This window comes from Tenrec ecaudatus, chromosome 18 (genome assembly GCF_050624435.1).
Source record: "Tenrec ecaudatus isolate mTenEca1 chromosome 18, mTenEca1.hap1, whole genome shotgun sequence".
Lineage (NCBI taxonomy): Eukaryota > Metazoa > Chordata > Mammalia > Afrosoricida > Tenrecidae > Tenrec > Tenrec ecaudatus.
The window spans coordinates 10,906,743-10,929,582 of NC_134547.1; the positions used below are offsets into that span (position 1 = coordinate 10,906,743).

Genomic DNA, 22,840 nt, shown 5'->3' on the forward strand with positions numbered 1-22,840 from the left:
TGAAGGAGAGGACGGGGCTAGGGAGAGGGGCAGGGTCTGAGAAGTGGAAATGGGGAGGGGGTCCTTATGGTTTGGGGGAAGGTCTTGGGGAAAGGGAGATTTGGGGAAAGCGCCCTAAGGGGTGTGTGGGCGAGGCGGTGGAGAAAGATGTCGTAGGAATAAGGGGGTCTGGAGAGGTGGGGGCTAGTGGCTAAAGGTGGGGTCTGGAATTCGGAGAGATGGAACAGGGGCCTGGGGAGATGGGGCGGGCTAGCAGAGACTGCTCAGGCTGGCCCAAAGATGCTCGCATTGAACATGCAGGGACCGGCAACAGGCGTGCACACACACACACACACACAGACTCGCGCCTCTTGGCTCACCCCTTTACCCAGATGCCTGTAGCCTCCCCTCCCCCGCCGGCCTGGAGCAGACGGCGCCCGCCCCCTGCCCGCCCGCCCCCGCAGGCCCTTCTGTCTCCCTCCTCCCTCCCGCCGCCCACGCGCCTCCCACCCTGCTGAGCCCCCTCCGCTTGCGCTCTCCTTCCCAATCCTCCTCCCCGCTTTTGACTGCGCTTCTCAGCCTCTCCATCTCTCCCCTCATCTCGGTCTTCCCCTCCCGGCCTTCTGCCTCTGTGTTTCTCTGCCTGGCCTTGGCCATGCCATGCTATCTCTGGGTGTCTACCCCTCCCACCCCACCCCACCCAACCCCACCCCCCGGTCTCCCTCGCTCTCTCTGAATCCCGTTAGATTAGCCGCAGTCACGGATTCGCTGACCCCCTCCTTGTTATCTGCCCGTGTCTCTGGCCTGGGCTTGCTGAGAATTTGAGTCCGAGACTGGGGCCACCATCCTGGTTGGGGGGGTGGAGTGGGGGGCCCATCTCTCACACCCAAGTCGCCCTGAGTAAGGGGAAGAGTGGTCTTTCCGCTTGTTCTGGTCCTTCCTGAAGGCCTACTTGCTTCCCTCCTGCTGAAGGGACCCCACAGGCCTGTCCTCCCACGCTCGCTCGCGCGGCTTCCCCAGGCTGGGACACCCTCTGTCCGCCGCCCCCGCCTGAGCCCCCAGCTGTGGCTTCAGGAGGCAGAAAACATGAGGCTAATTAACGTTTAGGGAACGTTTTCCTGCGAAACACATCCTTCCTCTGCCCGGCAGGCGCTAATTAGAGGAGCACCCGGCTGGATGGGGCAGCCCCCAAGGCAGCAACAACACAGAGATGCCGAGAGAGACCCTGAGAGACAGGCGATGTGGAGAGAGTGCGCGAGTAAGGGAGAGACACACAACAGAGGGGCAGGGAGACCATCTTCCTGAGGAGAGGAGACCGATTTGCTGAGATGAGGGAGAGGGAGACAGAAGCAGGGAGTCTGAGATGGAAACACAGCAAGAGAAACAAAAAGATGGGAGACACCCAGAGAGAGACCTGCAGGGAGACACGCCTAGAGAGCCTTAGCGATGGGAGCAGATGGCCAGTCTGACCCGATGAGTACCACTGTCAGGCTGTCATCCAAAGCCCACCAGATGCTCTGAGGGAGACAGACGAAGCTGTTGGCTTCTGTAAAGATGGACGATCTCAGAGACGCCCTGGGAAGCTGGACTCTGCCCTATGGGGTCACGATGAGTCAGGTTAGACTTAAGGGAGTTGGGGGTTTTGTCTGTTCGTTTGTTTTTCGGGGGAGCGGATTGCTAGGTCCTTCTCCCAAGGAGCGGGTTTGAACCTCCAGCCTTTTGGGGAGCAGCCCAGTGGGTAACCACAGTGCCTCTGGGGCCTCTTGACAGAGGGCAAAGGAGAAGGGGACCTAGGGGCAGAGGTGCCCAGCTGGGAGAGGGAGAGACAGAGAGAAACAGACCGGAGGTGGTGAGGAATTCTGGGAGAATGGGCAGAGGAGTCCCTTTATGCTCAGAGAAGAAGGAGGTGGGTGTCAGTGAGTCTTCGAGAGTGCAGGTGCTGGAGGGCAGCAGAGAGTCTGGGTCTGAGCTGACTGGTGTCCCCAGGCCCTCTGGCAGGCAGAGGGAGTGGACGTTCTTGATCAAAAGAGGAGGGCAGGGCATGAGCCTGACAGGATGTCAGGGCCAGAGAAGAAGCCTGCTTCTTGGGATCTCAGGAAGTCCTACCTGTGTCTAGCTCAAGTCCCTCTTGCTGTATTTCCCCTGCCGGCTGAGTTTCTCCCTTTCCTGGTTCTCCTGAGGGCACGCTCGCTCGTCAGGGAGTCTGTTGACGGGTGTGTCACTCACTGGGTCCCTGGGGTGTGCTTGGCGAAGGTGTGTGCGTGTGTGCATGTGTGTCACTCCGTGAGCCTGCCACCCTGTAGGCAGCTGTCTGCCCGCATTGGGGGGGGGGGCTGCAAGGCTCCTGTCCCCGGAGACCCACCTCCGCAACGCACTGGTTCAGCACCGAGGACAGTTCCGGGCCCACTCCCAGGATGGGGGCGGCCTGTTCTTGACACCCACTGAAACTTTAAAATATCCTGAGCGAGGGTGGGGGCGGGCGTGTGTCCCTACATGACCATCCTGTGTTTGCACCGGTAACACCGTGTCCCGGACGTGTCCCCATTGGCTACTGAGCCGCCAGGAGTGTGTTAGCTTTGGGTGTTCAGCTCTCCTGGGGCAAGGTGCTGGGAGGAGGAGGAGGCAGAGAACGCAGAAAAAACGGATCAGACAGAGATACAGGAGGTGGCTGAACCAGAGAGTCAGAGACACAGAGAGACGAGGGAGAAACAAGCATAGAAGGGAGGGCGCAGAAGATTGCACCCCCACCCCCCAATCCCCGGGTTCCTTAGGGAGAAATTTGGAAGGGTTTACGCAAAAACATGAAGTGCCCTGAAGGGCCCCTGCTCTCAGAGAGGCTCTGGGGGGTCTGGGAGTGCTGCCCAGGTTGGGGGGAGGGTGCCGTGCTGCCTGTGAAGTGGCTGTGGGGTGTGGTGCTGCGTGGGCAGCGCGGTCAGCAGCATGGGCTGGCTGTTTGAGTTACTGGATGCCAGAGCCGGGCCTCGTGGGACCACGCGGTCCCTACAGCTGGGGGGCTTGCTGGTGGAGCTAGTGGACATTCCGGGAGTGGGGGTGGGGGGCGATGGCAGGAGGTAGGGGTGGTTTGGGCCAGGCCGGGGAGACCCCAGAGCGGAGGAGTTGCCTGTCAGGCCAGGAGATGGATAACTTCTAGCCGCTTCCCCCTGCCAGCTCCTGGTTACCATAGCAGCGGGGATGCGGAGAAAATCAATTAGCACTCGGTTAACCCTCCCGGTGGGGTTGGGACAGAGGGCAGGAAGCTGAGGGCCTCCCTTCGGAAGGATACCAGTTGACAAATACTCGTGGATGCCCTGTGATAGGCCGAGCCCTGTGCTAAGTGCTGGGGGGGGGGATGTGATGGTGGAAGGGGACAGCCAAGAACACCCATAAGCAGAGATCTCTGCCTTGATGGAAAAGCTCACAGTCGAATGCAGAGAGGCAGATGGCAAACAACAGGGAACGAAGAACCTGTATTAGACTATGCATTAGATGAGATTGCCCCAGTAGGGGCAGTGGGCGGGCCAGGAGCACTGGGTGGGGCGGTAGAAGCAGGACAATCCTAGTACAGTGGTTGGGGTGGTCTTGGTGAAGAATGGAAGGAAGTGGGTGAGAGGCATTCTAAGCAGACAGAGAGCAGCCAGTGCAAAGGTCCTGGGGCACAAGGATCCGGTGTTGCACTGGTGAAGGGAGTGAGGGTAAAGAAGGGGGGGAGACCGAGAGGGAGGAGAGGGAGCAAGGGCCATCTTAGGGGGTGGGAGAGGCAGGGCTGGACTTTGATGTCTCCTCTGGGTGAGAGGGGAGCCAGGCAAAGGTTTGGAGCCCATTGGGGGTCCCTCGGGCAGCCCTTGGAAAGCAGGGCGGCAAGGGCCCAAACGTGGGGGTCCTTGGCACCACAGAGCCAAACATGGGGTGCAGAAACCGAAGGTTAGCAATTCAAACCCACCGAGGTGCCTCAGAAAAAAGGCCTGCTCCTGGAGGGTCCCAGCCGTGGTCCTGCTCGGGGAAGCACAGAGCTGGCTACGAGTTGGCATCAGCCTGATGGCAGGGGTGGACGGGGGGAAGGGGGAGATGGTGGCTGGACAGATTGGGGACAGAGGGGTGGTGATGAGTTTGGGAGAAGGCTCAGACTCTGACAGATAAACCCACACTCACTCACTGCCACCCCATAGGACAGCGTAGAACTGTCCCACGGGGGTTTCCAAGACCATCACTCTTGACGACAGTCAGCGACTCCATTTTTTTTTTTTTTGGCACAGCTGGTTTCAAACCGCTGATGTTGTGGTTTGGCAACCCGAGCCATAACCCGCGACGACACTGGGGCTCCTTTGCAATAGACAGGTCGAAGTTCAAATCCACTCTCAGCCTGGCTCATCTCCCACAGTGCCTGGGACGGTGTCAGTGCACAAATAGAGCTGAAATACCCAAACCAGCTACTGTTGGGGAGACTCTCCCTAGGGAGGAGGGAGCAGAGCCGGGCTTTGGAGGGTTTTCAACGGTTGACTTTCCAGAAGGAAGTTGTCAGGCCTTTACTCTGAGGAACCTCCAGGTTAAACCGAACCACCCACCTTCTGGCCCATAGCTGAGCACGTAGCTGTTGGTGCCATGCGGGCCTCCGGTGCTCAAGAAACTGGGTGTCTGATAGGAGAGTGATCTGGTGAGTTGGGGACGGGCTCTCGCACTGAGCATTCTCCCCCCTCCTGCTCACCCCCATCCCAGGAAAACTCTGCAGGTGAAGATAGTTGATGATGAGGAATATGAGAAGAAGGATAATTTCTTCATCGAACTGGGCCAGCCCCAGTGGTTGAAGCGAGGGATTTCAGGTAAGGGGTTTGTGTGAGCGGGCTGTGGGAGAGGCAAGAGGTCCAGGGTTGGGGGTCCCTTGGGGGCTCACTTGTGGGGACTCCTTCAAGCTAACAATCGGGGCACCCACCCCGGGAAGGATCTCACACTCTCCCTGTCTCTGTCTCTCCCCAGCTCTGCTACTCAATCAAGGTGAGTAAACTCACATGCCCTGGGGTTTGGGAGGGAGGAGGCAGCTGAGAGGGAGACTGGTCGGATCTCAAGCAGCCCTTCCATGTTGGGTGTGATGGGGGTGAGATGAGGTGAGGGCTGATTGGGGGCGGGGTGAGGAGTAGAACCAGCCTTGGAGTGGAGGGTATGATGGGGGAGAAATTGGGGCACACAGGTAGGGGTAGAGTCAGTGTGGGGTTTTGTTTGAGGCCAAGGCTGGGGGTGGGGGTAGAAAGCAAGTCATAGACTCAAGTCTGGGCTTTTGATGGGGTCAGAGGGAATCAGGTATAAGGGATGCCTAGAAGTTCCGGGGGGGGGGGCGGGGTTTAGGATGAGGATTAGGCCTACATCGAGGTTAGAGTTCAGATGGGCTTGTGGTGGGATCAGATGAGAATTGGGATTGTAGTTAGATAAAAACTGAAGTCAGGGGGTTGAGGTGAATAATAGAGTTTGTTGTTGGAAATAGGGCCAGGATCTCTAAGATCGAGGTCAGAATTGGGACCGAGGTCAGGCTTGGAGAGAGAAAGCATGTAGTTTGGGGAGGGGATAAAGATCAGGATGGGGTTGGAATGAAGACTGTGTTAGTTAGGATAAGAGATTCCAGCTGCTGTAACAGCCCCCCCCCCAGACTCCAACCCCCCAGGACTTAACACATGTTATTTCTTGCCCAGGCAAAGTTTTTATGACAGTGCTCCTGGTTAGTGGGTGGTTTCTTCTTCCACGTGGTCACCCCATCTTTGGCTTGCCATCCCCTGGTGTGTTGGCATCCTTGCCCAGAGCCTCTGCACCCCACTGCCAAGAGAGTATGGAAGCACATATGGGATGCACTGGCTGGAAGTACCATCTTTCACTGCCGGCCTCATTCTATTGGCCGTATCTAGTTACATGGTCACACCCAACTGCAAGGAAGGCTGGGAAATGTAGTCCGGCCAAGTGCCCAAGAGCAAATGGAAATGGTGCGGGTGGTGGTGGTTGGGTGTTCCTGTGAAATCCCACACAGAAGCTCTGCTTTCATGGCCAAGCCCTTTGTTAGCGATGATACCAGGGTCGTGGGGAGACGGGGGTTGGGGGCTGGGATTGGGGGATCAGGTTTAGTTAGGACAAGAATTACATCTGGAGTTGGAAGTGTGAGATCTTGGTGTTATTATTGGATCTGATTACAATGAGAGTTAGAGTGGGATTGGGATTTGGGGGCAGGATTGCATTAAGATTGAGAATTGATGATCCGGAGTCAGTGCTGAGGGCTAGGATGTGGACTCAGGGTTGGTGACAGCACGACACGCGGAGTCAGGCACAGTTTGAGAATCAGAGATAGGATCGAATTGGTATTGGGGTTGGAAAAAAGGTCAGTGGACTTTGGGTAAAAAAAAAACCCAACAACCCATAAACCTCAGGACTAGGTTTCAGGTGGCCCTGAGCTCAAGAAAAGACGTGTCTTTCCCTTTCCGCCCCACCCCAGACACACTCTGGAACATTTCCATAGTGCAGGAAGCAGGCCTCCACCCTCCGGATTTTGGTGGCAATGACACTGGTGATGGTTAATAAAAGACACCTAGTGAGAGTCTGTGTGGGCCAGACACTGTCCTAAGGACTTCACACGAATCAGCGCACTTAGCCCTCATAAAAGGTGTGCCGTGGTGAAGCACCCGATTGTGAACCGAAAGGACAGCTGTTCAAACCCACCAGCCACTCCACGGGAGAAAGATGCGGCAGTCTGCTCCCATAAAGTTCACATCCCTGGAAGCCCAATCGATAGGGACAGTTCTACTCTGCCCCATAAGACGCATGTTGAGTCGGGATTGACTCCGTGACCATGGGGGGGGGGGTTTGAATGTTTAACTCTCACGGCCTCCCCATGAGGTAGGTACTGGTATTGTTCCCATTTTACAGATGTGGTGGCTGAGGCACAGAGTGGCTAAGGCATTGCCCAAGACCACAGCCTCACTGCCCGAGCCCCGGAGCACACCATCTCAACTTTCCAGAGCAGCTCATTAGGGGAGAGGCTGGGGGAGCTGGGGGAGCTGGGGAAAGGCACCGAGAAGGCTCCCCAGAGGAGAACAGACAAGAGTTTTCTGAAGGGGAACAGGGAGTGAAAGAAGGGCCCAGTTAGTCCTGGCGGGAGTCTGACTGCCATCCCTCATGCTTCAGGGGACGGGGACCGGAAGCTGACAGCTGAGGAGGAGGAGGCCAGGAGGATAGCGGAGATGGGCAAGCCAGTGCTTGGGGAAAACTGCCGACTGGAGGTCATCATCGAGGAGTCCTATGATTTTAAGGTGACTCTCTTTTAGGGGTGTGGGGTGGAAGCAGCACTTTCCTGGAGTTGTTTCCTTGGGGAGAATCCCGGAGGGGGAGCAAGGGCGGGGAAACCATGGGCCTGATGATAGACAATCTTCGGAGCTCGCTGTCAGCACCACGGACAGCGCACGCCTTTGTCCTCGGTAAGGGCTCCCAGGTGGCGCTCACGGTATGCGATGCGATCCGATCCGCGGCGGCCCACCTACAGGCTGGTGGGTGAAACCCGCCACGCAGTGCTGCGGAGGAAAGGTCCGGCCACCTGCAGCCACACAGACCCCGCTGGAGCGCTTCTGCTCAGTCACACCAGGCTCTCCGTGGGTGGGAACCAGCGGGTTAGGCTTGGTGTTTAGTAGACTCTGGGGTGTGGAAGAGTGAAGACCTCTGAGGATGGGATCTGAACCCCCAAACCCATTGGGAAGCTTCCCTGGGGGGGAGCATGGGAGGCCCACCACGATCACTGCTCTCTCCCCGTTGCCTCACCCCTAGAACACGGTGGATAAACTCATCAAGAAGACAAACTTGGCTTTGGTGATTGGGACCCATTCGTGGCGGGAGCAGTTCTTAGAGGCAATTACGGTGAGCGCAGGTAAGTGGGGAGGGAGGAGAGAGGGGAATGGAGAGGGAGGGAGAGAGGGAGAGGCCTCCAAAGGGGGGTGGGCAAGGAAGGGCCGAGAAAGCATAGAAGATGTGGAAAGAGTGAGCAGGAGGCGAGGAGATAGATCATCAGAGAGGGACCGAGGGAGGGAGCGAGACTATGTTAGAGAGGAAAGGGGACATAAGGAAAAAGCAGGAGAGACATCGAAGGAAAAAATAGATAATGAAGTAAAAGACATAGAAGAGGATAGTGAATGAGTGAGCAGGAGGAGGAGACAGATCGTGGAAGACAGATGGAGAGAGAGTGAGAACTCTAAAGGGGGAAGGGATGAGGAGAGAAGACACTGAAACAGGTGAGGAGCAGGAATCGAGGAGGCAGATAATCAGATCAGGAGGCGCGCACACACACACACACACACACACACACACGAACAGCCAAGTACAGAGAACAGGAGAGAAACGAGGGTAGAGAAAGAGGTGGTGGTGGTGGTGAGACTAGAATTCCAAAGGGAGGGAGACAGGGCAGACAGACAGGCACAAAGAAACATGCAGAGAGAGGGGTGGGGAGGGATTTTCTGCAGTTTTGTTTGCATGTTTGGTTTGTTTTTCGCGCATGTTAGAGTGTATTTCAGAAGCGTCGTTTCAATGGAGGCCACCCTCTTGAAGCAGAGTGAGATGCTTTTCCGTTTTGGGCAGGGGTCTATGCAACTCAGGACAGATGAACGTATAAGAATAGCAAGTAGGTTAAGGGGTATGTGGGGGGCGAGGGGCAGTGGTGGAGATGGGGTAAAAGGGAGACATGTCAGGGAGCCCGTGTAGGAAAAAAGAATGCTTGGAAACGGATTGTGGGAGCAACTGTACAATTCTACTTGACATGATGGAAATATGGAATGATATGAGATATGTATTACATCCCAACTAATAAGAAGAAGGGAGAAAATGAGAGATGGATACCCAGAGAAAGATGGAGAGACATGGCAGAGAGACAGACAGACATCAGCGGGGCCCAGGAGAGGCATCTGAGTCTACAGAGAGACAGCCAGACGGACAAGCCTGGAGCAGAGGCAGAGGGCAGAGCGCAGAGAGCCTGGCTGAGGGGAAGAGGGGTTTTATCAGGTGTTTGGGGGGCTGGGGGACAAAAGTGAAATGGCTGTGGCCTTCCCAGACAGAACCTGGCTCCCTTGTTGCCACGGAGACAGTCTCCAGGGCGCTCAGTTCACTCCCACCTGGTGGAGTCCCACCCACCCTGGACCTCAGATGGTCCCACACTTCCCCCTTGTGGTCTGAGACACTACGGCATTTGGATTCACAGAACTGGCCGTGGTGGAAGCCCAACTAGGGTCCCTGAGGCTTGACGTCTAAGGTGGTTGGCCTGAGATCCCACACTCAGTCCGGAAAGTCGGAACGCTGGGATTCCCATCTTCACTTGGCTCATGTACCCGGTTTCGAGGCCTGGGGAAGACAACAAGCTCACCACAAAACCGAACTCACTGCCATCAAGTCGATCCTGACTCACCGCGACCCCACGGGTCAGGGTAGCACTGTTCCCGTGAGTGTCTAAGGCTGTACATTTTAACGGGAGTTGAAAGCCTCCCATTTCTCCCACAGAACGGCTGGTGGTTTCGAACCGCTGACCTTGCAGTTAGCAGCCCAACGGATGGCCACGACACTGCCAGGACTCCAGCTAGGAGAGGGAAAGCTCCGGAGGAAATGGGGTTGGAGAGGAATTGGGTGGGTGGGTGGGGTCTAGAGAGACCAGGCTTTGAGCAAGGGAGATGCCGGGTAGTAGCCCAGAGACACCAGGTGACAGGCCTGACAGCCTGACAGGATGAAGTACCTTCTCCCAGTGGGGCTGCTGCTGCTGCATTTTTTTTACGGTTTTATTGGCACATAATCCACAAATCATACAATTCAAACGTTCAATCATATCAAGACGAATGGTACAATCATTACCACAATCAGTTTTAGAACATCTCCTTTCCTTTCTCCCCCCTCCATGATTAAATCACCTTTCAAACGAGTTGTGTAATCACATTCCGTGCTAGTGCTCCCTGCCCCCTCCTGCCGTCAAGGTTTGCTCCTGAAATCCTCTCCTCCCACCCCCTCCTCTGCATCTGCTACAAAACCTTGCATCTGTATTGTGTCAAAGCATCCACTCCTGGGCTTCACAAAGGGTAAATCCAACAGAAACTGCAAAGAACAAACATGAAATAACGTGGCGAGCATAAAACAATAGCGACATAATAATACAGACAATGAGTAAGAAAAAAGGACCGGCGTCGATATTGAAGAAGCCAGAGGGGAAGTTTTTGTCATGGAACAAGCAAGGGATCCTTGCACTTAGAGCAAACGCAGGTCCGGCCTAGAGGAAGGTCAAGTGACCAAGTATCAAGCTTGACCCGGCCTAATCAGCATGACCATGATCTCTAATGGATAGTCAGGCTGTCCCAGACCTCTGGCTGAGGTCAGAGGGGATCTGCCAGCGGTTTCATCGGACTAGCTACTCTGCAGATGGGTTTGGGGTTTCCAGGCCCCTCCACAGCCTCCCACAAATTGGGTGTTCACGATTTGGGCCTGCTGCTTTTGATGTCAGCTTCAGCCCTGTGTGGAACGTGATGGTGACCAAGGCAGCCCTGGCCATGACCTCCCCTCCCCTCCGGAGGAGACAGACCCTTATCCTCCCAATAGTGATGATGTAGAATGGGGGGGGGCACCTGGAATTCAGTGGGGGCTGACTTCCTGAGCCGAGTCTTCAGTTGGGAACAGAAAGCAGCCAGGAGGAGGGGGCTGGCAGAGAGGATGTCCAGGCAGAAGGTGAGCCAAGAACATAAATCTAGGCCTGTGAAAACTTGGGGCATATTTAAGGAACCCTGGCGGTGTCATGGTCACGTGTTGGGCTGCCAACCGCAGGTTCTCTGTTTGCACCCACCAGCCGCACCGAGGGAGAAAGACTAGGCTTCTACGCCCGCCAAGAGTGACAGTCTCAGAAACGCACAGGGGCTGCCCTGACAGGGTTGCCATGAATCAGAATGGACTCACTCGATGGCAGCAAGTTTACTGGCAACCGCAGAACCCTGGCGGCTCCGTGGGTGATGCGCTGGGCCTGCGAACCACAGGGCCAGCAGTTCGAAACCAGCAGACACCGTTGGGGAGACAAAGATGAAGCTGTCTGCTCCCGTGGAGACTGACAGCCTTGGAAACGCGCAGGGGCAGTTCTGCCCTGCCCTGTAGGGTGGGCAGCAGCCTGGAGGCAGTGAGGTTTGGCGGTGGCACAACAGGGAGGGGCGTGGCCGCTCACTGAAAGGCCAGTGGCTGGGCGTACCCCGTGGCTGTGTGGGAGAGAAGGCTACCTCATCTGATGACTCCTGTAAAGACCACAGCCTCGGGAACCCAGGGGGCTGCTCTGCTCTGTCCTGTGGCGTGGCTATGAGTCAGAACGGGCTTGGCGACACCCTGCAACGGCGTGGCACATTTGGGAGAAAACGGTTGTTCTTGGGCATGGGGACGAGCCTGGTGGCCAGCAGGATTCAGAGGACAGGTCCTCACCATCCAGCCAGGGAGCTTTTGGAGGTGGCAGTCCTTCTGAGTGGGAGAGTCTCACGAGAGAGAGAAAGAGAGAGAGAGAGATTGATTCTGGAAGAAGGAGCCAGGGGGTAGACTGTAATATAAGAAGGGGCTGGTGGTGGATGGGCCACGTAGATGTGGTGGGAACTAGAGCTTTATTCTGAGCATTAGCAGGGATCTGGAGACAGGCCCTCTTGGGATGGTAGACCATTTCCTCAGGGGGTGGAGGCGTGTATTAGCAGAGTTAGAGGATGCCGCAGGACCCCAAAGAGTAGTCACATGAGAGTCAAACTACCTTTGGCGCTGCTGCCCTGTCCAGCGTCCCTGTTTCCTCTTTCCTCTCCCTGGGAACCTGGTCTTGATGGCTGGTGGTGTAGCAGTCTTGTTGCAACCATGAGGTCAGAGCGGAGGAGGAGCCTGGGCCCTTGATGACATTGCCCCTTCCTGCCCCAGCTTTATGCTGAGAGACACCAGGAAGCCGAAGAAGGGGGTTCTTGGAGTGTCAGAATGTGCACCTCCCACTGGGAGTAGAGGGCGGAGCCAAACCGAGCGGATGGGCATGATTTGGCCATGGAGGCGGAGCCTGTGTCTTGCAGCAGGTCGATGGGAACCAGGTGACCTGAGTCCCAGGAAGAGTAACAATAATAAGAACGATACCCATAACCATGTTGCTGATGAGGACGGTGATGAACGTGATGCTGGTGAGGGTACTGAGCACACCCCCGGGGTCTTGGCTGTCCCATCACAGGTGTGTGGCTTTTTCCATCACTGCCTCACGACTCTTGGTGACCTGGGCAAGAGGTTGTTTGGGGGACTGAGGACAGAAAGCAATTCTGGCTCTTTTGGCAAGTGTGTTCAGCTGGATCGACTAGAGACAACACATCCAGAGACGCTCATAGACGTCTAAGAAGGAGCTCTCTATCAAGAAGTAATTGTAGATCAGGAAAACAACCCAGCCCAGTCCAGCTCAAGTCCATAAGTCTGATACTAGTCCATACATCCCTCTTCAGACTCACGTAGTTGCAAACAATGATGCAGGATGCAGGAGCACCACAGGCTGGTGGGTGCAAAGTCTTGTGGATCCAATGGTGGTGGAAGCATCACAGGGCTGATGGAGGTCTCAGCGTGGCTCGTCAGCAGGAAGGTGATGGCAGAGAGAGAGAGAGAGAGAGAGAGAGAGAGAGAGAGAGAGAGAGAAGAGAGAGAAGAGAGAGAAGAGAGAGAAGAGAGAGAGAGAAGAGAGACTGACCCACCTCCAGAGAGCCTTTTATCTTGGTTGTACCTCCAAATGAAAGTCATCAAGCTGCGCCCTGATTGACAGGCTAACCTCCACCTGTGTCTTCTTACAGGTGCCATGTTGGCACCAAACCCCCCCCCCCCCAAACTATTGCAGCAGGTAAATCCTTTCCCATCCCACGCTTTTGGTCTTTTCTTCACCTCCCTTCCTAGGCTTGCAAGCTCCTTACAGCAGGCAAGCATCTTTGAATCTGCCTCCCCCCAAAAAAGGACCACCAATGATTTTGTTGCTCTATTGGGTCCCACCACGTCCGTCGGACTCATCACCAGCAACAGAAGGAACCACCCCCCCACCCCACCCCTAGCCTTCATCTGAGCCCATTGTTGCAGCCACCGGGTCAGGCCATCTCCTTGAGGGTCTCCCTCTGCTTTACCAAGCGTGCTGCCCTCTGCCGGGGATGGCCCTCTCTTCTGGTAGCCCTGGCCGGCATTTCGAAACCACGCATCCATCTGCAGGAGGACGGGCCTTTCTGTTTCCGTCGAGAGTCATTGAGTTGTGGCCGGCAGTGTTGCGGGCACCTCGCTCGGACAGAATCATTTCATCCTGACAGCTGTCTCCAGGGGTAGGTTCAGCGAGTCCGCCCCTCTCTCAGGGAAGCCCCCGGAGGCTCAGAGAGGTTGACGTGCCGATTCAAGGGTGCACAGCGGACGCTCTTGGTTGGGGCAGGGGTGACCGCAGACTGGAAAGCACAACCACCACAGGCTCCCCATGAAGGGAAGGAGCCGCAGCAGGGCCAGTAAGCAGGACTGGCTGTGCAGGTCCCTGGACGGCCGGTCCGAAGGCTCAGCTTGGGCCTGAGGACAGTGGGGAGTCACAGCATGATTGAATGGAGAGACCCCGGGAGAGTCCACGGGAGGTGGACCCCCATCCCAAGAGGGAGGGCTCCTCTGCCCTGGCCATCTGGGCCTTACTCCAACTCCTGGTGGCAGCATGGTGATGTGCCGGGCTGCTAATTCCAAGGCCAGTTGTTCGAAACCACTAGCTGTTCCACGGGAGAGAGATGAGACTTTCTATTCCATTAAAGGGCGGCTGTCAGAGGAAGCCAGCCTCTGACAACCACAGGGTCCTTAGGCGCAACTGTATGGTGATCATCGGTAAAAATTATAGTAAAGTCAGAAGATAGGAGGGACAGGTGGGAGAGAAGATAAAATAAAGGAGTCAGACACAGCTCATGGTAGCATGCTCCCCTCAGCCCCTCTTGGTGGTCCACGTGGAGGTGGGAAAAGAAAGAGGGAGTCTTTACTGTTTTGGGGTATCTATTTTAAGCAAGAGGGTAGAAATTTATTGGCGCCCATATGGGAAACCCTAGAAGGGCCCAGCACACCCTGCTGTGTAGGCATGTCCAGCAAAGGGTTATACCATTCACTGTACCCTCATGTCCCAGAGGGACTCCCCTTGAGCAAAGCCCCAGGACTGGCTGGGGGTGGGGACGTGTCTTGGGATATTTGTAGGTAGCCACAAGACAGGCATCTTCAGTAGTTACATGAGTCACAGGTGGGTGGTAACTACAGTAAGGTCCCTGAGCTCACAGGTGAGGAAACCTAACACCTGCATTGGGAGGAGGCCTGAGGGGGGATGGGTGACTCAGCGGGAGGAGATAACAAGACTGTCTGCTTCTACAGGGAGACAGACTGAACCACGTGCTCACTTTAAGGCAGCATGGCTGTTAGGGGAGAGTCTGTGGGAATGATATATAAAGCAGGATCATGGACTTAGACTTTATCTCTAACTTAACAAAGTGGAGGGTTTCCTACCATGGAATACCAGCTTTCCAGATTCCCTGTGATGAGTTAAGGAATAGAGTCCTCCTCCTATTTCCCTCAGCGTCAGTTTCCCACAGGCGACAGTCTCGGAAATCCACAGGGGCAGTGTGCTACCCTGCTCTATGGAGTCACTGTGAGTGGGAATCGGCTCGATCGATGGCGGCAAGTCTGGTTCTGAGTGTCAACATAGCTTGCATGGATACAAACCAGGAATTCGCGTGACTCCATTTACTGAAATATTTGCTTTACTGCGGGGGTCTCGGCGACCACTTTGGGGGGGTCGAACGACCCTTTCACCAGGGTCGCCCAATTCATAACAGTAGCGAAATGACAGTGATGAAGTAGCAATGAAACTAATGTTAAGGTTGGGTGTCACCACCACATGAGGAACTGTATGAAAGGGTTGCGGCCTTAGGAAGGTTGAGAACCGCTGCTCTCAGGGGAGCCGTGGTAGCATAGGGCTCATGCATTGGGCTGCCAGCCACCAGGTAAGCGGCTCAAAACCAGCAGCCAGCTCCTCGGAAGAAAGATGAGGCTCTCTGCTCAGCAAGAGTTTACAGTCTCAGAAGCTCCCAGGGGCAGTTCTGCCCTGTCCTATCCCGTTGGGTTCCACTCGATGGCAGTGGGTTTGGGGTGTTTTCTGGCTATCGGTGGCCTGACGTGTCTCTTCAGTGTCGGCGCCAATCTGCAGGTAGTACCAGGAGCCCTGGTGGCCTAATGGTTACAAGCTGCACTGGGATCCCCAGGCTCAGCGGTGTGACACAGCAGCTGCTTCACGGGGCTCTCTACTCCCATCAAGAGTGACGGTCTGGGAAACTAATGGGAAGTTCTGCCCTGTCCCATAGGACTGCTAGGAGTCAGAATTGACTGGGCGTGTTTGAGTCGCCTTATAGGACAGACTAGAACTGCCCCAGTGGGTCTCTGAGGCTGAAGTCTTGATGGGGGCGGAAAGTCCCATCTCTATCCTATAGAGCAGCTGGTAGGCACACCCTGCTGCCCGTGGGCTCAGCAACCCATCATGCCATAACCCAGCACACCCCCAAGCCCCCAAACGTACTGCCATAGAGTCGATGCGGTAGAACTGCCTCTGTGGGTTTCCGAGACGGCAACTCTCTCTGGGAGTAGAAAGCCTCCTCTTTCTCCCGTGGAGCCGTGGGTGGTTTCGAACTGCCGACCCTGCAGCCCAATGAATTACCACAGCACCACCAGGGCTCCCTACTCCACCCTCAAGGATCCCCCCACCCCCCAAATCATCACCATGACCTGCTAAACTGTCCTTGAATTTCTCCTTGGAATTTCCCTGGCCCAGCGGATCCTGGAGGCTGCTGTTTCTATTGGACCGTTTTGTTTTGTTTTGTTTTGTTCTGAACGCCCCATAAAGAGACTCAGACAAGTGGGTGACGGAGTGCAGTAGCCCACGAGGGCGAAGTTAGGCTTCAGCATGCTTTTCAGTGGAGGAACTCCTGTGTGTTGGGCGCCGGAAACCGCCACAGCAGAACTTGTTCACCGGCTCTGGGATTTCTTTATGGAGCTAAGTGGCTAAGAGAGGGAGAAGAGGGAGAAAGGGACCTCTGTCAGGGTCCCCCCTGAATTGGCCAGTGGATCTCGGCCACTAGGTGGCAGATCTAGGGATGTTTCTGGGAGAGGAGGGAGGAGCCCCACGGAAAGTGGCTGGCCAGGGCTACAATGTTTCTTCCCGATCTTCTGGACTCTGTCCCTCCCATGGCACACACTCGCCTGTTGCTCATTCTGGGGCCAGGCTGACAAAAGTATCTGTTGCCTCCCCTTGTCAGCTGACGGAGGCACAAGAGCTCAAACTCACATTCCCAACCCAAACTCACTGCCGTCGGGGCGACGCCGACTCACAGTGACCCTGTAAGACAGGGTAGAACTGGCCCCCTGCATCTCTGGGACGGGAGTAGAAAGTCCCAGCGTTCTCCTGCGGCGCGGCTGGTGGTTTAGAACCGCTGCTCTTTGGGATCGTGCCTATGTGTCCCCGTGACACCAGCAGGATTGCTCTATGCTGCTAGGCCCTAACTGAGTTCCCAGGGACGCGGTACCAGGGTTAGATAAAGGGATGCTCACAGCAAGCACCACCAGCCGCTCCTTGGGAGAACAAGGAGGCTTTTCTGTCCCCGTGAAGAGTTAGTCTTGGGGTCACTGAGTCAGCAATGGCTGGGGGCCAGGATTGGGTGTGGTGTCTGCAGTTGAGTTCACGAAACAGCGCCGAGGATGGAGCATCCACGATGAAGCCAAACGCACACCCTCATCACACCGCTCCCACCTCGGAAAGCCTGCTTGGTCTCCGCGCCAGGCTGAGTCCTGTGGCCGTCGCCACTGCTGCAAGGGACCCTGGGAAGGCCCGTGTTTAGCTGAGGACACAACCACCCCTAGCCACAAGGGGATTCTAGGAATGATTGTTTGTATCTGGGGGAACAACTGGCTCGAGCTGCAAAGGATTCTGGGGAAGCCAGGGCCCGTGGGCGGACCCCGTTAGCTGCGAGGGATCTGAGAATGTTCGTATTTTTAGCTCGGGGTAGATGGTGACGGCAGCAGCAAGGGCCTCTGGGAAGGAGGATATTTTTAGGCAGGGACATGGTTGTTGCTAGCGCCACAGGGTTCCAGAAAAGTGAGTGAGTGAGCGTGTGTGTGTGTGTGTGTGTGTGTGTGTGTGTACAGGGTTCTTACTCCGGATGCTCTGAGTGAACGTTTTTATTGGAGGACACGGCGCTGTCTAACTTGCAGGGTTTCCAGGAAAGTGACCATCTTTGGTGTTTAGCGACGACAAGCTACAGTGCACGTGAGAAATGGGACAGCTTCTTAGCTCAGCTCATGGCTGATGTTAACTTCGAGAGTTTCTGGGACAAGGAGGATTTTTAGCCGGAGGTGCGGCCACCTCGGAAGGAGTCCTGGTGGCACAGTGGGTTAGGCGTGGGGCTGCCAGCAGAATGGTCAGTAGTTTGAAGCCACCAGTGGCCCCGGTGGAGGAAGACTGGGCTTTCTACTCCTGCGAAGTTTCGTTTTCCCTCGGGAAAACTCATGCAGGACTCATGCAGGGTCCCTCTGCGTCTGTATCAATGCAATGACAGTGAATTTTTGCCTTTCTTTCCTTTTCTTTGATGACCCAGCTTCAAAGAGTGCTGGGAAAGTGACTTTTTTGAAGACCTGGCTGTTGCCAGCTGTAAGGGATTCTGGGAACGGGAGTATCTTTAGCTAGGCAGGCACATGGCTACCTTTAGCTGTGATGAATCTGAAAAGGCGAAGTTTTCTTAGCTGTATACATGGCTACTGCTAGTTGCAAGGGCTTCTGGGGAAAGAAATACATATATGTAAATACATATTCAGCCAGAGACATAGCCACTTCTAGTTGCAAAGAGCTCTGGGGAGCGTGGTCTCCACTAGCTTCAAGGCATTCTGGGAGAGTAAATATTTATACATACGCACTTAGCTGCAAGGGCTTCTGGGATAGCAAATATTTTTAGTGGCCATGCCCACCCCCCAAGGATTCTGGGAAAGCAGGGACCCTCTATGGGACACATGGTACCTGGGCACCAGACGGGGGCTCCGTGGGTAAGGACAACGGGAGGCTCGTGCATGTGTCCCAGCTGAGTCGTGTGCCCACAGGGGACGAGGAGGAGGAGGAGGACGGGTCCCGGGAGGAGCGTCTGCCGTCCTGCTTCGACTACGTGATGCACTTCCTGACGGTGTTCTGGAAGGTGCTGTTCGCCTGCGTGCCCCCCACCGAGTACTGCCACGGCTGGGCCTGCTTTGGCGTCTGCATCCTGGTCATCGGCCTGCTCACCGCCCTCATCGGGGACCTCGCCTCCCACTTCGGCTGCACCGTGGGCCTCAAGGATTCCGTCAACGCTGTTGTCTTTGTAGCTCTGGGCACCTCCATTCCTGGTAACCCCTGGGGTCACTGGTAGCTGTGGCGGGGTCCCCGGGGCCTTGTAAGCAAGGCCTAAGCGCAAGATGGTTGGGGAATATGAAGGTGCCTGGCAGAAGCCGTACAGTGGATGCCATAGAAATATGACTCTGGGTCAATTTAGGAATGAGACAGAGGGGCATCTCTTAGAAGCAACGTGACTGGCTCCTCCCTAGAAGAGACATTCTGATGGAATGTCCTGGAGACCTAAGGTGGTGAGGAAGGGTGGAAGCTGGACCAGGGATCCATCCTGTAGAATCTGCCCTTGAAGAGACGGCTGGTGGTGATGGTGGAGGTCCCGTAGGAGTAAAATGGGGAGTTCACAGACACCATCTGGTGGGTACCCACAAAACCGGATAGAAGATTCCCTGGAAGCATCCATATCGGTGGGGCATGACAGCGACCAGGCTCAGGAATCTCCAAGAACTAAAAAGATGGGGAGGGAGCCCAGGTGGCATAGCGGTGAGGGTGGCACTGCCACCCACAAGGTCAGTGGTTCTAAACCAGCTCCTCAGGAAACAGACGAGGCTTTCCACTCCCGGAAGGAGGGACAGCCTCAGAAGCCCACAGGGGCGGTCAGCCCTGTCCTATAGGGGCGCTAGGAGTTGGCATCCACTTGATGGCAGGGCGTTCTCTAAGGTCATGGACACGGGAGGAGGAAGTCAGTCGGCAGGCCTTCCGCAGGTGCACAGAAACGCACGGTCCCACCCACCTCTCCAAGCTCACCTGAGGGAGGGCCCCACAGAAACTAGGTGGCAGAAACTGCCATTCTTCATGCCAGTTGGGAGATGAGGCCGCTGGGGCCCGGCACCCCTGCTTTCTCTATCCATGTGCTCGGCAGGCGGTAAGGGGCCCTACTATGCCGCTCACTCTGAAAGCAGCAGTTCAAACCCATCAGCCTCCCCACGGGAGAAAGCAGAGGCTGTCTGCTCCCATGAAGGCTTTACTGCCTCCAGGGTGTTGAGAGGGGGTCAACTCTGTGGTAGTGGGTTTGGGTTTGGAATGAGAGAGGGGACTCAGAGAACAGCCACTGGGGACCAGGAGTCTGGGCCCTGGTTCTCTGATGCCCACCCACCATGCCGGAGCCTTGGGTGGGCACGATGTTGCAGGACTGGGCCACCAAGAACAGTCTGGATGCCTGAGAAAACGAAGGGATTGGGGGGCCTCGGGGCGGGGAAGGCACGGCAGGGGGCAGACACTAATCTTGCCCGACCAGGTACCAGTTGGACGGTGGGGCCTCTAGAAAAACAGACAATGGGCCCCACAGAAAGCAGGCAGTGAGCTCCATAGATCTCATAGGTGGTGGATTCCCCAGTGTGCAGACATCCCTCAGAAAGCCGCAGCGGGCCCCCTAGAGAGCAGCCAGCAGGGCTCACAAACTCAAGAGAGGAAGCCTGGTGACTTAGTGGTTCCATGTCGGGCTGCTAACCGGAAGGTCAGCGGTTCAACACCACCAGCCACTCCCTGGGAGAAAGAGGAGGCGTTATACTCCAATCACGGGCTTTATGGGATTGACACAGTGGCTGCCACCACGGGCTCAAATGTGAGAACCAGGCAGCGAGCGTTTGGTTCTGTCTACGTCGGGCTGTTGTGAGCCGGAACGGACTGGACAGCCCTCTGACGATGACACCATCCGGTCCAATGGCAATCAGGCAGTAGGTCCCAGAGACCGTAGCAAGCAGGGGCATCCAGAATGCAGACCGTGGGTCTCATCCAAATCAGGCCGTGCAGGTGGGGAGGCCCCCCAGGGAACAGGCTGCAGTCCCGGTCCCAATCCCCCCAGCGTGCAGAGGAATCCCAGAGAAATCAGGCGGAGAGTTGGCCCCAGACTTTGCCTGGGGCAGTGCAAACCTTTCATCAGCTCCAGGCATGGGGGTGAGGCTTTAGAAGGGACGCAGGATGTAGCTGCACTGGGTCTGGGTCATCTCGGGATCCTTGGTGACTGTCACGCCTGCAAACCACAAGATGAACAGTTCGAACCCACCAGCTGCCCTGTGGGACAAAGATGAGGCTGTCTACTGTCTACTCCCGTGTAGGGAGAGTTACAGCCTGGCGAACTCACAGAGCGGTTCTACCCTGCCCTGTAGGCTCACTGTGGTTCGACTCGATGGCCATGAGCTCCATTTATACTGTGGGGGTTGGGTGGGATGCAAAGCTGACCTCAGGGCGGGGCGGTTCTCCTGCGCTGCCCCTCTGAGCCCCTGTGCCCTTGTCCCCGCAGACACGTTCGCCAGCAAGGTGGCGGCGCTGCAGGACCAGTGCGCGGACGCGTCCATCGGCAACGTGACGGGCTCCAACGCCGTGAACGTGTTCCTGGGCCTGGGCGTGGCCTGGTCGGTGGCCGCCGTGTACTGGGCGGCGCAGGGCCGCGCGTTCGAGGTGCGCACGGGCACGCTGGCCTTCTCCGTCACGCTCTTCACGGTCTTCGCCTTCGTGGGCATCGCCGTGCTGCTCTACCGCCGCCGGCCGCACATCGGGGGCGAGCTGGGTGGGCCCCGCGGCCCCAAGCTGGCCACCACCGCGCTCTTCCTGGGCCTCTGGTTCCTCTACATCCTCTTCGCCAGCCTCGAGGCCTACTGCCACATCAAGGGCTTCTAGGACCCCCCGGAATCGGCCCCTCCGCGGAGACGGGCTCCCGGCGGACTTTACTGCGCTGGCTGTGGACCTGGTTGCCCCGGAGGCCCGGCCAGGTCTTGTCCCTGCCCAGACTCGGCCTGCGCTACACCGACCTTCCCTCTGCCCCTTCTCCCGAGAGTCACCTTCTCTCCATCCCAAAGCCTTCCCTCAGCCTGGGATTTAACCTCTGGCCTGCGCACTGAGCTGCTTACCCACAAGGTCAGCGGTTCGATTCCACCAGTTGCTCCGCGCAGGAAAGACGAGGCTCTTTGTTCTGGGGGCAAGATTTTCAGGCTCAGAAACCCACAGGAGCAGTTCTACTCTGTCCTTTAGGGTCATCATGAGTCAGAATCGATTCAATGACAGTGAGTTTGTTTTTTAAAAATAATCCTTTTTCAAAGGAATCCAGGTTGATATCAAGGCTAAGCTGTTGGCTGCTAACTCATCAGCGGCTCCAGGTAAAAAGATGAGGCCGTAAAGAGTTATAGCCTCAGAAACCCTGGGGAGCAATTGGACTCTGCTCTAGAGGGGCCACCAGGAGCCACAGCAGTGGGTTAGCTTTTGTCGGTTTCCCAGGAGCTCCTGGTGGCACAGAAGGTTTAATCGTCCTGCTACAAACCTAAAGGTTGGTAGTGCCAATGCACCCAGTGGCACCGCGGAAGAAAAGCCTGGAGACCTACAGCAGTTACAATTGCAACCCAGAAAACACCATGGTGCAGTTCCACTCTGTGCCACACGAGGGCGACACGAGGGTGGAATCAAGGCCACAGCGCCAATCAGGACCACCATCTGCCCCCTGGGTGTGCACGCAGCCTCGGGCCACCAACCCACCCAGAGGCACCAGGATATCTACTTCCGGAAGGTCACAGCCATTGGTAAATCTCGTGGAGCGCAACGCGGATGCACACGGGGTCTCCACGAGTCAGATACGGCTCCATGGCAACTGGGTTGGGGCCTTTGGTCTAGCCTCCCTGCTTGCATCCCAGCTGTCCCCCATTCTCCCCTGCCGCCCCAGAGGTGACCGCCTCTGTAATTCCAACTCTGAATTTCCCCCCTCCATACCCTCCCTTGAAAGTTCCTGGGGAGGGGGGGGCGGCTCTTCCATTCTGCACCCTGGACCCTGCTCCACCCCGTAAACTCCACTTCTCCTGGAGACACCCCCACTCCCATGACTGCCCTCACAATGGACCCTTTCCCGCCCCTCCTCAGGGAGTTCGTTTCGCCCCAAAGGGGGCACATTGGCCCCAATCTCTCCACTCAGGCTCTGGGAGCTCAGAGAAGGGAGGGGAGAAGTTGGGGCGCAGTCCTAAGACTTGGCGGGAGAGGCCGGTTTTGAACCTGCGACTTCTCACATTCCAGCAGCCCCCGCTCTCTCCCTCCACTACCTCTGAGAGCCCACCCACGCCTAGGAGGGAGGGGCCTGTGTGTATATAGTGTGTTTGGGGAGGGGGGCGCGGGAGGGTGCATGTCTTGGGGGAGGGGAATGACAGACTTTCCTTCTGAGAGGGCAGCAGGCTCCCAGGTTCTGAAAATCCTTGGGAGCCCCACTGATCTCCCCTGACAATCTAGAAGGTTCTTTTGCCTTCAGTGCCAGCCAATCCGGGCAGAATCCTTGAGGAGGGGCCCAGAGGACCAATGCTACAAGCCAGCAAATGCTGCCACATCTCTGCCTGGCGGGTGGGGGCAGGGTAGGGGTGGGTGGGACGGGTGGGCCTGGGTCCAGGGGGTCTGAGTGGGCATTTTTACCTTCGGAGGCCACCTGTGTGTTGTTGGCCATCTGCGTTTTCTTACTGTTGACGT

The 22,840-nt window shown here is 56.5% G+C and overlaps 1 protein-coding gene across 1 annotated transcript in view; it reads left to right on the forward strand.

Annotated features, from left to right (window-relative positions):
* SLC8A2 (solute carrier family 8 member A2) overlaps positions 1-22,411 on the forward strand; it is a 41,950-nt gene extending 19,539 nt beyond the window's left edge. The window contains exons 5-10 of the mRNA XM_075536278.1: positions 4,693-4,796; positions 4,951-4,968; positions 7,135-7,259; positions 7,768-7,867; positions 18,124-18,402; positions 20,646-22,411. Of these exons, the coding sequence (XP_075392393.1) occupies positions 4,693-4,796; positions 4,951-4,968; positions 7,135-7,259; positions 7,768-7,867; positions 18,124-18,402; positions 20,646-21,022 (1,003 nt within the window). The 3' untranslated portion in view covers positions 21,023-22,411. The remainder of the gene's footprint in view (positions 1-4,692; positions 4,797-4,950; positions 4,969-7,134; positions 7,260-7,767; positions 7,868-18,123; positions 18,403-20,645) is intronic.
* Positions 22,412-22,840: the final 429 nt, after the last annotated feature.